Source organism: Paralichthys olivaceus, chromosome 13 (genome assembly GCF_024713975.1).
Source record: "Paralichthys olivaceus isolate ysfri-2021 chromosome 13, ASM2471397v2, whole genome shotgun sequence".
Taxonomy (NCBI): domain Eukaryota; kingdom Metazoa; phylum Chordata; class Actinopteri; order Pleuronectiformes; family Paralichthyidae; genus Paralichthys; species Paralichthys olivaceus.
The window spans coordinates 10,481,634-10,499,872 of NC_091105.1; the positions used below are offsets into that span (position 1 = coordinate 10,481,634).

Here is an 18,239-nt window from a genome sequence, read left to right on the forward strand (position 1 = left end):
GCGGCTAGACGGAGTCAACAAGTGAAACTGTCTGAAGGACAAAGCAAAGTTTGCTTTCATGAGATGGAAATCTACTAGGGTCCTGAGATACAGAAACACTGGAGGAGAGGACACGAGCAGGGCCTCTTCACTGAGTAACGACAATCTCTCGACTAACCTGACAGAGCAGAGAGAGAGCAATCAGTGATATGTGACACTATCTGTTTCTATTTGTGCATGCATGTGGTCGGATCTCCATCTTAAGAGCTGCGTTCTGCAAATAAAAACCCTCAGACAGTGAGTCTGCACCAGGACTCGCTCTGTACTGCACTTCTGTAAACATTGCGTCGTCACATAAACCTACGACTACATTTTCCTGACGCTGATTTTTATGATGGGATTCATCTCACCGGTGTGGTCACGGTCACATCTTTCTAGTCCAGTTGCTGTTTCCAAAATACAGTACTGTGATGACTGACCCCCAAAGTCCATGCAGTTATCAAACACTCCCTTCAAAATGTCTATTTTATGAGATGTCCTGAGTGTCACAACTTCAACGTCCCCGATTTGATTACAGCTGGGAGCCTTTGCTGCACATCACATCGCTCTCTGCCCTTGTTTCCTGCCTGCATCTACAATATCTGATAAACAATGATGGGGAAGGTGTCCAAATAATGATTATTACAGTAGAATAAAATTAGAAACTTTATCAACTTTGTCTGTCGATTTTGCATTTGCTCTGCCGTTTAGAATATGTGACGTGAATGTGGCCTCTGTGCTGTAGTAGTGTGGCACACACTGGGCAGAAAGACAACTCTATTTGTACATGGAAATCAATGTGTAATTCCCAAATAGAGTCTGCTTCATATGATCGTCTTCAAGGACACAACAAAAAAAACCGTGACCTTCCTCCAGCTTCACCGGCCTATCAGCTTACAGACATGACCCTGCATCAGGTCAGATTTCTGTAACACAGCACACAGATGTGGCCACAAATAATCAAAACATTGAAATATCTGCCTCGGTACTGTCGGAATGTGCCGCCGCTTCAATCGTCTGAAACATGGAAACTCATCACTGGCCAAAAGGTTTTAAATGGAGCGAGTGAGGTTGGTTAAATGAGAAATCAGTGCAGTGTGTGCTTGGCTTCAATACATGGTGGGAGTGCTTGTGGCAAGCTTTCCAAGAAGAGGATCAATACAATTCTTACCATGTCAGCCATATTGACCACTGACTTAGCATAGTTATTTGTGTGCCCAACGGAAAGCCGATGCTTCTTATACTGTAGGGAGACAGAGAGAGGCACAGAGGGATGGAGAGGAAACGATTAAAAGCAGGATCCATAATCTGGAACAAATTCATTTTAAGCCATTTAAATGTATGAAAGAAGCGTTTAATTCACTCCAAATATCAATGACAATGAGTATAAAGCAAAAATCAGTCCCAGCGGATCTTCTTTAGGCACATTTAGATCAAAACATTTTCTGTTTCATGCACAACACAGGTAGGTTTATATTTGACTGAATCAGGAGTGCACGCACTTTTTAAGGGATTTTTATAATGAAATAATAACTTTGATAATTTTATAGTGATTTGCGGGTAATTTGCAGACACAATATTTTCTATCATAACTGCACATTCATACCATAAGTAGTTAAAAACTTACCATTAAATGGTCATTGATGACCATCAACTCAATGTATTTGATCTCATCCTCTACACTGTGTGACACATGTGGAGCCTGAGAAGAAACAAGACATCACCTCTCTTAGTTTCCTCAAAGCAAGACTGTGCACATCAAAGAGGAATTGAGGAGAGAGCGAGAGAGAGCGCGTGCACACACAGTAAACACAGAGATCAACTCATGTCTCCTGCTTCACCAAGAAAATAGGAGGGGGGGGGGGAATCAATAAGGGCAATGCATGTGTTTGTTCTCCAAATAAAGACGAGAGTGGCTCCGAGGACTGAAGAGACAGACAGCTGCAGACATCGGACAGTGTAACTCATAAGGTGAATATGTCATGAAAACCAAGGGGGGGAAGAAAAGAAGAGACAGAGATGGAAAGTTGAAGTGTGGGAGGAGAGAGAGGAAACACTGCTCTATAACTTTGTGGATTAACATAAAACATTCAGGCAGGAAACAGCTTAATCACTTTTGGACAAAAGGCGTAAAACTCTCTGTACAATTATAGAAACACACATGCTCATGTGCACAACACAAACAACATGAGAGCATCAGCAGCCATGTGCTAATGATGAACATTTTACAACTAATCTAGTCATACCTGTCTCTTTTTTCTCCTGTGAACTACTTTAGACCCGGGGAATGGAGGGCTGGGGAACGGCGGCTCCGGCAGGTCACCTAGGAAACAGGAACATTTATAGCTATCAGCATTCAAGGAACAGTTTCCAGTGATGCAATGAATAAATGTACAGTACATCGCAAAACACCATCTTACCATTGAGCAGGTCTTCCCCTGCAGATTTATAAATCATGTGAATGGGGACCTCGCCCTGGAAAACACAAAAAAAGAGGATGTCAATCAAGTTTGTCAGTGAAACAGGTCAAGACCAAGTGTCGGATAGACAGGCTTTTATTAACTATTCCCAGTATCTCAGTATTGAGGTCAAAGAGTTCAAGCCCTCCAAAAAGATGGGCAGAGGTCAGTATCTCCCACCACCACAAACTTCATACAACAGAATATTTGATTAATAATAATAATTAATAATACAACAACACAAGTCTGGAAAGTAGTGTACTATATAGTGTACTGCAGAGATGCGGAATAGATACACTGTATGTTCATGCAGCTTATTTATTTAAGATAGAGCCACATTGGTCTAATTTGTATTAACCTTAATGTTAATGTTGGACAGACTGTGCATGAACGCACACACACACACAAACACACAATCAAAGCTGTATTTCTATTTGTCACACTCAGAGCAAAGGAAACGATAAGGACTGAAACACAATATCTGATGACTGCCACGAAAACAAACGTAAGAGAGTGTTTGGATTAAATGTTTACCTCTGCATCCTTACAAAAATACTTTGTTGCTACTATACCTGTTTTACAGTTTACTGCACTATTTCAACCCACTTGTATTTATTCTTTTACTGTTTTATATTACTCTAATTTGCTCTGTATCTATTTCTAGTATCTATGTGAGCTGCATCTATCTCTGCATAAAGGAAGACAGTAATGAGGGTTAACCTGTGAGACGGCGCTGAGGGCTTATACGCTCCTTTTATTCTGAAGCCACTTCCTGTTTACCCTCGCACTGTACCGGAGTAAAAACTTCTCTGCCGTCTGTAGCAGCGTTAAAAGAGAAATCAGCCGAAATGCCACCATCTTCCATCTAAACACGATCTACCTGCTGGAAACACACGGTACTGGAGCCTCCATTTGTTGTAGTTACCGTGTTTTAGCTTCATATCTACACAGTGATCCGGACGCAACAGGTTGCTGTAATGCTAACTTTGTCTGCTTGGCTCTGAGCTAGCTGGCTAACGTAACGAGCTAGTCAGTGTATACTTGTTGTTGATGACTCAGTTGTTCATCGGTGGCAGATTCAGATGAAACGTTCCAGCGAATGTAATTGTTACTATGCATCGCTGTTGACTGAAGTATGGACGATGAGCTAGTTAATGTGCTAACCTGATGAAGCTGGTGTAACCACTCAGATCGTTAGCTTAGCTGTCTAGGCTAATCGAGAGGATATTGAGTGTTATAACAGTTTGGTAAATACTAGTTACCACTCAGTGACGGTGCAGCGTTTAACACAGTATTTGTTTGTTTGTGTGTAAATCAAGATAAAGATCAACTTATTAAATACAATCTGGAATCGAAAACACAGATAATAACATATATAGTTGATTGGACAATTCACAAGTATGTTTAGATAAGTATACATTAAATGTATTTATATTTGGATGATCTTTTAAAACATTTTCGTTTAACAAAACAGTCTTATTGAGATTCAAATCAAATAAATACATAAATACAAATCAACAACACTGCAAGGGAGTTAACGATAAAAGCAATACAACAAAAAGTGTATTAAATCAGTTATAGGAATCATGTAAAATATCTGATTTAATGTTAATGTCCTCACTTCTGAACCAGATATATGGCATCAAATATTTTGAAGAGCCATTTCTAAGACTGGCAGATTCATTTATTCCGCAGGTAATACGTTGAAAGTAAATCAACTCCAAACGTATTTAGAAATGATCTTGTAATACCATGTTCAAGTCACGGCTGCGAGCATTCTGTCATCTATATAAAACTCAAGTGTGTAACACAATTGTTAATTGTGTAGCTGTACAGTCTATGCAATGCACTGCAGTACACACACTCCTGCTCTGCGACCTCAGCCGTCAAGTCATCCCCACTGTGTTTGCTAATGAAATGAGAGCATTGTTTCTCTGGGACAGCAGATATTGGGTCAACTACACTGTGGTGAATACAGGGGGGTTGCCCACAGCTAGGTCAGTCTGTGGCACAGTTAGCTTACTTCAGCAGTAATGGGGCCATTCAATAAACTTGTATAATGTTTGTTTTTTTCCATTATCAGGAGTATGTATACAGTAAAAAATGCTAAAAACTACATTAAGACCATGTTGATTCCCACTGTACTGATCAGCCACTTCTTTCCGTCTGACTTCCTCCATTCAAACAGGAATTCTCCTCGTGGCCTCAGTTCCAGTCAGCCCCAACAACCATGTCGTGCCGGGACATCCATGCCACCAACGCTTTTTCCTTCATCATTGCCTTTGTGTCAGTGGCAGGGCTTACTGTGGCTGCTGTAATCCCACAGTGGCGAGTTACGAGACTCGTCACCTTCAATCGCAACGCTAAGAATATCAGTGTGTATGATGGGCTGTGGGCTAAATGTGTGAAACAGGATGGCTATTCAGGATGCTACTACTATGATTCAGAGGTATTGCTTTTAGCTCTGTTTCGGCTTTTTTTTCCTTTTATGTTTTGAAGTTGTCCTAACAGAAGTCATGTTTTCTCATATTTCCAGTGGTACTCTAAAGTGGACCAACTCGATCTGCGGCTCCTGCAGTTCTGTCTGCCTGCAGGCCTGCTGTTGGGCTCGCTCGCCTTGCTGCTGTGCATGGCTGGGATGTGTAAGACCTGCTGCTGCTCAGACAAGCCTGAGCCGGACATTAAAACTCTCAAATTCCTGGTGAACAGTGCGGGCTGTCACCTGGTGGCTGGGACGTTCTTGTTCCTGGGTGGAGCTATCGCCATCACCCCCTCAGTGTGGTTCCTGTTCCGCACTAAGGCGCTGAACATCAGATATGACAACATGTTCTCTGATGGGTTTGCTGTATATGTAGCAATCGGCTGCTCTGGAGGACTAATGCTGGCCGCGCTGCTAATGTTCATGTGGTATTGTATGTGTAAGAAGTTGCCTTCACCCTTCTGGTTGCCACTGCCATCCATGTCGACCTCTCTGTCCACTCAGCCTCTCACTGCTAACGGATATCCTCCCTCCCCAGTGTATGGTCCTCAGCCCTTCCCACCACAGGCCCATCCTCCCACAGTCATCGACACCCAGCAGTATGTGCCAACCCACGGCTATGCACAAAGTGTGGTTGCCCCTGTACCTACACAAGTGTACATGTCTCAGATTTCTGCTCCAGATGGGTACGGATCAGAGGTTGGAGGAACACAGGCCTACAGCTATGCTCCCTCACAGAGCTACGCTCCCTCACAGAGCTACGCTCCCTCACAGAGCTACGCACCCTCACAGAGCTATGCACCTTCCCAAAGCTATGCTCCTTCTCAGGGCTATGGATCCAGCTACGTAGGCCACCGCTACTCCAGCCGCTCACGCATGTCTGCCATAGAAATCGACATTCCTGTGCTGACACAAGGAGAATAGAAAGAAAATAGAAAAACTTGAAGCCTGTAGTCTTTTAAACTCATTTAGATTCACCACTGATGAAACTAACACAGTTTGATGGATGGAAGTTATTAACATGAGAGCTTATTGATAACCTCTAGATTCAGTCAGTTCAATCCAGGTTTGCAGATTGATGTTTATGGAAGATGAGAAAGACACCCGGAGGAACAATATGAAGGATGATATTTTCGTTAAAATATATAAACGCTAAAGCACTGGTGTAAACAACACTGTATTCAGCTTATTTATGTAGAAAGGGAAGAAATGTAAGTTTCGCTTGGAGCCATAATCACTGAAAGACACCTCAACTAACGTTTCTTCATTATTTAACCAGAGTACGATCATCACGTCCATTTGGTTGGTGGCTTTTTATAAATTTACACTCTGACTAAACATGAATGAGGCCTCTCTTTTTCTGTTACACTTTTATTGTTTAACTCATCATGTTCATGTAACAGTGATGTGTCCTGGTGTCCACTTTATGGAGGTCTTCTGTTCATCACTACTGAACAAACACTTACTGACCTTATACTCTGTTTTTAAATAGGCACCTACTAACTCACTCGCTTGTTGAGTCAATTTTAACATGAATCTTTAAGAAGGTCACACTGTCCTGCAAAGAGCAGCTGAATGGTTTGAATGCACTAATGATGTGAATACTGTGCCAGTTTACATTGCCTTTATAGTTGTATTGCCTCTAAATAACTATTTATCCATTATTGCAGCATGTATGTTTTCCTGCACGTTTATGTGAAAAAGATCATCGCACTAAATCTGTAAGTTGTGTTCATTGTAATGAACAGATGCAGATTTTGATCTCAGTGTAGGGGTGCATTTTTATTACTCTAATAACTCTAACTCTAATGTCAGAAACAGAAATGACAGGAAGGATAATACTGTTCATTTACTTAACAGGGCATATTATGATTAACTATAAAAAGCAGTTAGTGAGAAGTGTTAATTTGTTCAATTAGTACCATTAAACATCTGCCAACTTAGCTGGAAGTGTGATGTTCAGGCTGGTCGTAGTTGTGATTAATCCCAATTTAACAGTCAAATCAGTTGTTGCCTTTTGTGTGTTTTGCTTAATGAGCACTGATCAACATTTCTTTAAAGTATAATATTAACCTGTAATGTTTAGGTTAATGATATTGTCAAATGTTTTTTCTATACTGTCAATGTTCTGTTTTTATTAAAACAAATCTCAATACATCTGCATGTCTGTTTATGTGCTGCTGAGGTACACCAATTTAAATACTCAATATTTGTAATTGCATCAAAATATAGAGACACAAATCTGTCTCATTTGTAAAGTAATCGTGTGAGTCATTTGTCTCTGTCTTGGCAAAAAGCTAAGAGGTGAAACTGGGCATCACTTCAGCCAAACTGAATTACAAATGTGAGGACGTTGATGCTTTCAGCCGGGTTCAGTCTCCTCATATGAACTGATAAATAGTTTGAGAAAGTTTGAGACGCCCTGTGAGGTTCTGGTTTCCCAGAAATGCTATAGATCCTCCTCAGACCACTTTATGATGACTTGAATCACTGATGAAATTTTAAGTTGCTGTTTCATCACCAAAGATACAGAGGCTACAGTTACACAACCATTGCATGTGTGTTCAGGTGACTTGGAGTAAAATATTCATAGATTCAAGATTCATGAGGATCTTATGATGTCATAGGTGCTAATCTACTCCCTGTGCATCCAGCCAACTGTTTTATTTACTATGAACTAAACATCACATTATTATAAACCCAGATATTCTGTATGAATACTCCCTCCTCATCTCCATTCGCTACACTACACTGACACAAATGTCGTATCTTCATACTAAAGAAATAAAGCTACCAAAAGTCTACAGCAAAACAAAACTGTGATTATGGTGTGCAGCTCTGTGCATTTTATGTTTTTTCTTACTTAGTTTTGCTTTTTAACCTATGTTGAGCATTTTAGCACTATATAAACAAAACGTATTAGTATTATTGTTGTTATTATTATCATCATCAAAAGTGAAGACATGCAATTAGTGATTACTTCTGTTCTTAAATTTTTGACCAGTCAAATCATTCTTAATATAACATGAACAAGTGCCCAGGGAGTTCTAAAAAGGTTTGTTTGTTTGTTTCTTTTAAAAGTCCAAATATATTTACTTTATAGCAAAACACAGTAGAGCTAAAAAAAAATCTTCACATTTGAGAAGCTCAAATCATAAAGTAGATTTGGTTAATGGTAGAATAAAGAGAATGTTTAATTGGTTAATTCCAGCCATCCGTTATATGTACCGTTTATCCTTTGAGGGTCGTGGGGGCAGTTCGAGCCAATCCTAGCTGACATTGGGCCGGAGGTGAGTTACACCTTGGACAGGTCCCCAGTTTACTGCAATATATGGTGAGGCGAAAAAGAACAATACAGCTTTGCCTCTGCTTAACAAAACAATATTTTGGCACAATAAAAGTGCTATAAATTTAAGGAATATAGAGTGTGATCTGGTCTTTGGGTAAACGCTTAACTTATCACATCTTGAACCACAGGAACCAAAGCAAATTAAGAATAGTTAGCACTCCATTAAAACCCAGCTTTTAGCTGTCAAGTCTTTTGTCTTAACTTTGATTTCAACTCCCACTTCAATGTGACACTGACACATTAGCTGAGAATTTAGCGGCTGATCGATGAAGTGCAGCTGTATTTTTATTATTTGTCGTACACACACACACACACACACACACACACACACACACACACACACACACACACACACAGCATCATCCATCACTATCAGAGCCGTTACTGCTGAATTAACAGTTGTAATAATGCATTTTCTTGACTGGTGTGTTCTTTGTTCCCCAGATCATCCCTCCCAGCCAGTCTTCTCTGTCAAAAAAAATACACTCACAGCATATAGACTCTGCAGGGTGTGTGCAGTGATGGAGATTAAGGGTCTAAACACAGATGGCTTTCATATGTCGTGATACAAAGAGACAGGGGCGGAGCCTGGGTTGCCAAGGGAGATGGTACCTCAGACACAGGCTGGTGGCTCATGAATATAAAGCAGTGAGGGGTAACACACTTTTATTACCGCTCTCTCGCTGCATGTGTGAATGAACCGGTCCAGGTTTAGCAACATGAAGTTGGCTCCAGGCCACAGGGAGACCCCGACCCCCTTCTTTTTTAAGATACATTCCCAGCTTGTGCTAGTATGAAAAAAATCTTCCCTTTGGCACAAAATGAAACAACCCCCACTCCACAACCTGCCACCACACCCCTCTCTCCATCCCCCAGCTCCCCACCCCCTACAACTGAGGACACTTATCCACAGCCTCTTCTCCTTCTTGTCCCTGCAGGTTAGATTTCCACACTGGATCTGAAGATTGCAACAATAAAAAATGCAGACCAGTTGTGGGCAAGCATGAGATGGGATGCTTGGGTATGTTTTTACAGAAAATGCATGATATGCCAAGGGTAATCCAATATTTGTCTCTGCCGACCAGTGCAGTTTCAGTCTACATACATTTAATATTTCCACACTCTTATGAGGTCACATGCCCTTTTACCTCGAACACTGAAATGTGATCAGTTAATCCATGAGTCTAAGTGAACATTTGGGCCAAATTTTAAAGAATTCTTGCGAGGAGTTCTTAAGATAATGTGTTAATGAGGCAAAGAAGGGTTTATGAGGTCACAGCGACATTAACCTTTGACCCCTGAAATGGTATCAGTTCATCCATGAGTTCAAGTGAACTTCTGTACCAAATTGGAAGAAACTGATACACTGCCGAGCAACAATTCAATTACATTTGGTATAGACTCATTTACATCCTCTCTAAGGATGAGTTGTAACAACTGTGATGATCCCCTGAATATTTTTTAAAATTTTGATATTGATGTGTTTGCCTTTATTTTAATAGATATAGTGAAGGAGAGAAAGAAAACTGGATGAGACAGAGTAGGGAAAACAGTCAGTGGCTCGGCCAGCTGAGAGTCGAACCATTGACCTGCTCCTGAATGCACCCTGACTTCTATTTATATTAGTTTCGCCTTTATTTTGACAGTTGAGAGAGACAGGAAACATGAGATAGAAAGTACCATCAGCAACAATGGTCCCTCGACTTGGAGTCAAATCCTGGACATTGTATTATGTAGTACAGTAAGCGCACTATGCTTTGTCTCAATCTTCACTGAAAGCAAACAAAAAGAGCTGTTGGGATGTAGCCACAGGATCCCTAAGGTGCAGATGATTTGGGAAAGTGTTCAGAAAAAATAAACACAGAGAACATATGGTGTTTTCTGCATAAGCAAGCTACCATCACACATCCTCCCAACAAGTTGCCTGCACACACAGACAAACACACCCACCCAGGAAGTGCAAGATTTATCAGCCGTGTAGTGCCCACTCATCATGTTATTAGCTAGTGAACTTTAATTGTGGCACTCTATAATGCTCACTACTGTAATCTGCTTGTACACAAACCTGTTTACGTAACATGATAAGACACTTTAAAGTCGGTTTAGCTGCATGAGGCGACAAGAGTGCGTTCAGGACACATTCAGCTAATGCATTACTTTTCCTGGCTTGGAGGAAGGAGGGCAGATGGATTTACCATATGGACGACAGGAGCCATGCCGACTCTCCATCTCAACAGCCGCCCCATCTGACCATCACTTTCAGGCAGATCATAACAGCCAGAATCAGTGGTGCGTCATGCTGCATTCGAAGCTCTTACTAAGTGACAGAGTGATATGTGGCTGTTTCAGGCTATAACAAGAACATGTCTGACCAAACAACTTTTAAAAAGCACTTAGGTTGTTGCAGCCATCTGCGGGTCTGTTTGACAAAAATGAGAAGACGACTCACAGACCATACTGTCGGAGAGAGACAAAGAGATCCGTATTGACTGTGAGTGAAATAGAGAAGAAGAGACGCACCCAAAAGAATCCCACACGGATGCAGACGGGGAGAGACAGTCGATGTGGACCATCACCCAAGGGGGGCAGACATCCAGAGCTCAGTGCTGACACACTGACAGCAACCACTGGACTCCAGGGCAGAGCTGTCCCCAGCATCACCCCGCAGACAGGATTCCCTCATCCAGCCAAAACCAACACAATGCCAATAATGGAACATGCAAAGTGTTTGCCAAAAAAACGAATTTATTAACTAGAATTAATTAAATGTTCTTAAATTAACTGCACTGTTTATTTGAAATATAGCACACACATTTTTTTTCCTGAAACTAGATTTATTTTTTAATTTTGTGATTTATCACAATGAAACTAGCGGAGAATCAACTATCTGTTTGAACGGCCCAAACAAGGTGACCACAACACTGTGTCTCTGAAGACAAGTGCCATAGCAATATTATGTGATAAGATCTCTCTCATCACTTGAATAATTCATTCTCTCCAGAAAATGTAGGCGAGGAATGACAGAGGCAGAGGAGAGATGAAGAATAGGAGGCCAGAAAAGGAGCGGGTAAAGAAGTCCCTGACCTCTCTTATCTTGTCTCCTTTCGTCCCTAACTGATTAACACCGCACACACTTCTCCTGAACGTTTTAATTAGAGCAGAAAGAAAGTCTCACTCACACACACAGTATCAGCAGCTGTTCTCATGCTCACAGCGTCTTTAGACAATCTCAGATCTGTCCCCTTGTTCCGACCGTAATGCCTTTAATTGTTATTATCTAATTGGCTGTAGGGTTTTTTGCTGTCTCCTGACTATAACTCAGCAAATCCCCTCTGTCCTGAGACCTGTCCGCCACATTCTGGGTTCATTAGGAGCAGCCGCAGTCGCTGGTTTGCGATCTGTAACTGATACTGGTTTTGTTTCCAGCTCCTCTCGGAACAATAGCTGACCCATGTATGAATCCTGGGACATCAGGAAAACTATTCTCATGTATCATCCGCTGAGCACAGTCCTGGCACAAAGTGAATCCCAACTTATGTCCCAGGGGGCGCTTCTTCCGTTTCCAGGAGGTCAGGTTTTCCCTACCACTGCAAGACTCAATTATAGCCCCCTACCAACATGCACATGGTCAGCTGCAGACACCATGGATGGGTAGTTTTTATACTTTTGTCTGTATATGGTGACCATGGGACAACAAATTGGAGGCTACACATAACTGAGCCTGGCATACACCCTGTGACCAAAAATTACATCATGTTATGCTGAAAATATAACATCAGCTTTAGATGCAGCACCAAAGCATTTTTGAGATGTGCCTAAATCAAATGAACAGAAAAATAAACTTTGAATTGGTCCTATTATAAGATAACTACAAAAGATATACTTTACAATATGAGAACTAGAACAGACTAACAAGTGACTGAAACGATGGAATGATAAAGAATTTTATTAATTGATTGACACAAATTGGGGGATGTTGGTTGGCGTTGATGAAGATGTAGCTGAGCTAATCTGTTGTGGTGTGTGGATACGTCAGCGAAAAAAGGTTGGAGACTACTGCTCTAACAGATTTTCTGACCGCCGACAACTCACACAAGAGACAAGAGGCAGCTGGACGTGAAAAGATGGAGGGAGAACAAATTGAAAAATCCCCACGAGAGCAGCCATCGTTCACTAGCTCCTACAAAGTGCATACATTCCGGTGTAGATTTTGCGGAGTACTTACATTGCTGCTGTCCTCTCCTCCAGGTTCAATCATGTAGGTGTGATTGCCGTCGAAAAACATTCCACTAAAAGAGAGAAGGGGGAGAAGGAGCATCAAAGCACATGTCAGCACCCGTTCTTGCTGTTTTAGTCATCGCTACATGAAATAATGCACCTGATTTAGAATCCTCCCCAGCTATCAAGGTGACAGATCAGCCACTTCGGTGGTTGCCCAGGGGGTTGATTGTATTATTGGAGCATTTTGTAGATAAAATAACTGCTATGCACTTATACACGGTGCAATTTCTGACAAAACCCTCGGCCACCCTCACCGCTGTGTTTGGCAAATGTACAACTCAGAGGTGGAGGATGATGAAAAATAAAAGGTCATCCATCATTTCAGAGATTCCCCCCACACAGCATAATATAAAGGTCGCCTAAAGTTGTCATCTCTGGAAAAACAACTAAGAGTTTGGAGTGGCTGAATGACTCAGATGTCAAAGGGACATTTCTTGAAAAACATAATGACTTCACTTAATATCCACTCATCTGCACTTAAAACTGTAAATACATCCATAACATAAAAGTAAGACACACACACATCATATGAAAAAGCAAATGGGGTCAGAGATCGGTTTCTCATTTAGCAGCTGTTTGAAGGTCTTCTCCACCTGCTGTTCGGACATCATCCGTTAATTAACTTTATCTGAAGCTTTTAGGCGATTGCAGGGGCGGGTCAAACCATGAAGTCAGGAGGGTAAACACTGCAAGTGCTGACAATCTGTCTTCTCTCCTCCAACTGTCTCTCTCTAAGCTGTTTTCAGGCCCTCAACACACATAATCCACCTTCAACGATTGCTCTGTTGTGGTCAAACATTGCACTTACTGTCGATTACACCACGTGTATAATAACTATGGAGCAATTTTATACATTTCTTGGTAACCCTAAACTATGGTCATTCAAATACTTCCACTGAAGGCCCTAAAAATGTGGAGAATAGCAGCTATTCTGTGCACAAATCAGGATTGAGCAAAATTTTAATATAAATCTGAATAAATGAATTGGCAAAACACCACACACCAAATAGCAATGGATCAAATGACAATGTTAAAGGGGTCGATGATACTGACGAGACTACAGAGAATTGTATCTAGTGATTTTTCTGACCATATTTTGGCTTTAGTTCATTTTTCACAGTATTTTTTAAACTTTCACTAAGAACAAGCTCAAAAACTCACTAACCGCTGGAAACGTTTACCAAAAAATCTGACGTATCAACTTAGTCTAGTCTAACGATTCTGCATATCAACAAACTGAATCTGGACTGGTGGCAACATCCAAAGCTTCCCTGAAAAAAAGGGATGGTTCTGAATTAGAAGTCTCTGCAGTTTAATGTATGCATTTCTAGAAAACAAGGAGGGAAAGTCACTTCTGAGCAGTTTCGTTCTGGTCAAATATGTAGAACTTGAGTGACGTTTAAAACAGGAACCTGAGACAATAGTGTCTACGTCCCATTTGATGGATGTTGCCAGGATCACTATCCCTCGGTGTAAAGCTAATAGCAGTATTGAATTGCAGGGTGAAGTTTATGAGAGAGAGGGAGAGAGCAGAATGTATATTATGTATAGTGAAAACCTGACTCAGCATCAGGGAAATATCCTCTCCCTAATGTCTAACCCCCCCGATACCACTATGCCTTCCCTTAACTCCCTCCCTCTCATTGTTTTCCCCTCACCCACCTGCACATGGACACACACACAGCATATTATGGGTGTGCCTCTGCCCCTTTATATGCCATTGTGCGTTTTTATTTGTGCACTGAGATAATCTGAAATTCCAATCAAATTGAAAACACAACTACTAACACTACTGTCAAAAATAAAAACAATTACAACAACAGCAGCTTCATAACACACCACAGAAATATGTCTATTTGTAAATATAATAATACATATAATGATAAATTAACGTATGACATGTGTTTTCATTATTTTGTGCTTGCCGATATATAATTTGCTGTGCTTACAAATTTCCCAACATGTTTCCATAATCACATGAAATATGCAAATGTTATTAAAAGCCCCGAGCTTGGTTTAGTTTATTCAGCAAATATAAATCTGATTTCCTCCACTTGCCATAACTAGCTGAATTTGCATGATGTGACATTAGTAGAAGATATATTGAGTTGGAACAAGGTTTGATGAGGTTGATAATGATCAAAAATTCACATGTAGCAACTCAAAGGCATAATCAGATGTAGTAGTGAATACTGTCAACAATGTGCAGATGTGAATGGTGTTTTATAGTCGACTGTTACAGCCTAAGACTTCATAAAGCTTGGATCTCTCCATCATAACACCTCGCACTTTCATTTAAAAAAGCTCTTTCTCTGTCAGTTGTTCAAATTTCTCCGTTGCCTTTTTACACTTAAATCAACCAAACAACTTCTTCTTTATTTTCAAGAGCAATTGTTGTTATTCAATTTAAAATGTCCACTCATTACAACTAAATGTGAATTAACACGGTCCTCCAGGCCCCAACACTAACAAGTATAATGACCAACACCATGAACAAAAGAATTACTGTTAATGAATGAATAAACCGGTCAGCAGTGGACTCGTCTCCTCACTTATTTGCTGGTATAGTGCGATTCTGCTTCCTTTTCTGTTTGCAATTACTTTAGAAGACATATACATAATTAATGTAAAAAACAGCAATCGCAAAGCACATATCATTGCCACTCAACGGAGGAGTTTTATCTTATGTTCACAAATTCAGTTTCCTTTCAGTTATTGTGTTTACGTAACTGTAATACATATGCACACATAAATACAGTGTACATGCATCCCTCCCTGCAAGCCTGGCTTCTGATCCGTCTCTCTGATGGGACGAGAGCTGCTTTAGAGCAGAAAGTCTAAAAATAACACGGAGAGAAGAGAGATGTCTGAGCAGCACCTGTCTGAGTGAATGATAATCTGTGTACTGAAAAGTGCAGAAAGACAGAGAGGGGCTGGCTAAAACTAATTATGTTGACCTAACGGATAAATGGGAGCAAGGCCCAGGACCTGGACTCACAGCATGAGCAATGTTGGCTGAGAAACACACACACACACACACACACACACACACACACACACACACACAGTAATATTTGTACTTACTGCAATCCATGACAAGTCGAAAGAGCCACAAAGGAGTGAGGACTGTCTCTGACCTTCCCCTGGTAGTAGCAGTGCTCTCCTCCCTGTGAGCAAAACACAAACACACAGAGATTAAGATCACACACGCCGTCGCCTCCTCGAGTGTCTCATTGTGTGAAATATCCAACTTGCTGCAATCATTTACATATTCCATTAGCAAATGCGTCCAGCGTGATCAATCACCCAGAACTCGGGGTTACTTTACTAACACACAAGTGCAAGCAAGATCAGATATAAGTGTGTGTGTGTGTGTGTGTGTGTGTGTGTGATTCTACACATTAACCCATTTACATCCCACCATCTCTGTGTTAACTGCTCAGTGACTTTTCTCTTCCCAACTTCTCCACAATAAATAGCCACAGCTTCACATAAAAAATAATCTGCATCTCTTTAACCGCTGCCCGTCAACCACTCATTCTCTGTCCTCACTCTCCATCCGTCTATATGCAGATTGTGTGTCTCTTCCTCTCTCTGCAAGCATAAACATGCATTTATTTTCAATAGACGTGTATGATGTCTAAGTGTCTAAGTGCTCTGCAGGCCGTCTCTTCCTGGTCCATTTCTTACTGCCTAACAGCCATTAGGCAGGAAGCTGGTCTCCCTGAGGAAACACAGCTTTTATCAGTGGATCAATTTTTGCTCTACAGTCTGATGCTGTGAACAGCAACACTGCTATGTCCACTTCTACGTCCACTTTTCTCTGTAGACTTCATCCGTGTCCATCTTATTGGTTTATGCGAGGATGCATATTTGTGTTTGTTTTTGGTATTCAAAATCATTGGTCAAAAGTGTGTGGAAACCTAATTTATTTATTACGCTGACGGAACAACCTCCAGCCTGGGAAGACTTTCCACAAGTGTGTGTGTGTGTGTGTGTGTGTGTGTGTGTGTGTGTGTGTCTGCAAAGGATTCATCGCCATGCTGACATTGCTTTTTGTTTTGTTATTCTCAAGGTTCGCTCTCAGTCCCACTTACATCCCAAGCAATAAGTTATAAGTTCTATGACTCTGTTACATCCAAGATTACCAGAAATAACAAATAAGACTAATTCAGAGTTACCATCAGTGCATTTATGGCCAAACGGGTGAAAATATAAAAAATACAGAGAGATGAAACCTACAAATGCAACGCAACAAAACGCAACAAAATCAGTTTATCACGTTTGTTACACAAGCACATGAAGCTACAGGTGAAGAGAGGCTGAGTAAAGATAGAGCGAGAGTAAAATGAAGAGACATAGGGTGAGAGAGAAAGAGAAGCTATTTATAAGTTGTGCTGTGCTCCACTATCTCAGTGTCGCTACTCCTCCTGTCACCCTGAACCTTCTGCTCCACTTCTCATCAAAGCATGAAAAGCACCCAAAACGCGGCCCTGTGGTACACCCTCATTCTGTGTGTGTGTGTGTGTGTGTGTGTGTGTGTCTAAATGAGCTCTGATCTGTGATGTCCTCAGACACATATAAGAGTAATTAATCATCTTATTTGAACATAATAATGCACAATGAAAAGGTTAACAAGTACCACACTCTGCCTTCTGGAATCAAACACAGTTATACATTATACTAAATGCATTATACTTTATTATACACTAGACAAATAAGTGTATTTGAGTATGTGGTGTTAAGCCTTCCAGAACATCAAAAAGAGCTAAAGTAGCTCGTATTCGTTAAATCAGAATAAATTCTGGATATTCATCTACAAAGTAAATTAATTCACAGAAAGATTGCTTTCTAATAGCTTCCATAATTACAAAGTGACCATATCATAGAATATGCAGTGTAATAACTTGGCTCATTCTCTGTAAAGTACCATTTAACTAATCTGCTGCTTAGCTGAGTAAATCCTGGCCATTATAATCCCCACACTTACATTACACGATACCTCAGTGGGTGTCCTGTAACTGAAGTCCAGATTTTAGAGGATTATTACAGCAATCTTAATCTCACGATAGCTGAAGGTTCAGGCGCCATCCACAGTTTCCCTTCCACTGAAATCTAAGATGAATGAGGGCTGAGTATTTGTGTCTGTGTGCAAACGGACTCAGTGATTAACCAATGAACAGCTCAGTGATGGAGAAGAAGCTGCTGCAGGGTGTAGAGGAGATTGCAGCTGTACATCAGCCCCTCTCTGATGTTTGAAGTGGAGTAGACACATGATGTTTAAGCTATAAGACGTCTATATCTCTACTGTAACCTGTTACATGACACACATGGTACGTATGAGGGTTCATGATTTTCTGTCTGTTGTTTATTGCTGTGCAAGTCTTGTACAGTTGGTTTGTCAGACCCTGGAGATATTGCACTGCTGTGGTTGAAAAACTGTTTCAGAGAGTTGTACGAATGAAAACAATAATTCAGTGATGATTCTCTGTAGATCACAACAAATAATTATTTATATAGAACAAATTATTGATAACAGCTGCTGTGAGAATTTCCTCAAACTCTACAGATTATTCACACCAGGTCGAGAGCTATTCAAACCAAACCACCTCCAGGCATTTGATGTGTTCCTCGTGGTCTCACTGTCAAGACC

General features: G+C 40.9%; 2 protein-coding genes across 5 annotated transcripts in view; one reads left to right on the forward strand and one right to left on the reverse strand.

Annotated features, from left to right (window-relative positions):
• Positions 1-18,239, reverse strand: part of adam22 (ADAM metallopeptidase domain 22) — a 49,479-nt gene that overhangs the window by 14,434 nt on the left and 16,806 nt on the right. For all 4 annotated transcript variants that reach the window (XM_069536668.1, XM_069536667.1, XM_069536666.1 and 1 more), the window contains exons 5-10: positions 15,671-15,753; positions 12,531-12,594; positions 2,439-2,493; positions 2,265-2,341; positions 1,646-1,720; positions 1,190-1,261 (exon numbers count right to left, since the gene is read on the reverse strand). In XM_069536668.1, coding sequence (XP_069392769.1) covers positions 1,190-1,261; positions 1,646-1,720; positions 2,265-2,341; positions 2,439-2,493; positions 12,531-12,594; positions 15,671-15,753 — 426 coding nt within the window. The remainder of the gene's footprint in view (positions 1-1,189; positions 1,262-1,645; positions 1,721-2,264; positions 2,342-2,438; positions 2,494-12,530; positions 12,595-15,670; positions 15,754-18,239) is intronic.
• cldn12 (claudin 12) lies at positions 3,221-7,113 on the forward strand. Its single transcript, XM_020093230.2, has 3 exons — positions 3,221-3,373; positions 4,666-4,926; positions 5,014-7,113. The coding sequence occupies exons 2-3, from the start codon at positions 4,708-4,710 to the stop codon at positions 5,878-5,880; spliced, it is 1,086 nt and encodes a 361-aa protein (XP_019948789.2). The 5' UTR covers positions 3,221-3,373; positions 4,666-4,707; the 3' UTR covers positions 5,881-7,113.

Coding starts and splice junctions, on each gene's coding strand:
- cldn12 (XM_020093230.2), top strand. CDS start 4,708: ATGTCGTGCCGGGACATCCATGCCACCAACGCTTTTTCCTTCATCATT. Junction 4,927..5,013: donor GCTACTACTATGATTCAGAG/GTATTGCTTTTA, acceptor TCATATTTCCAG/TGGTACTCTAAAGTGGACCA.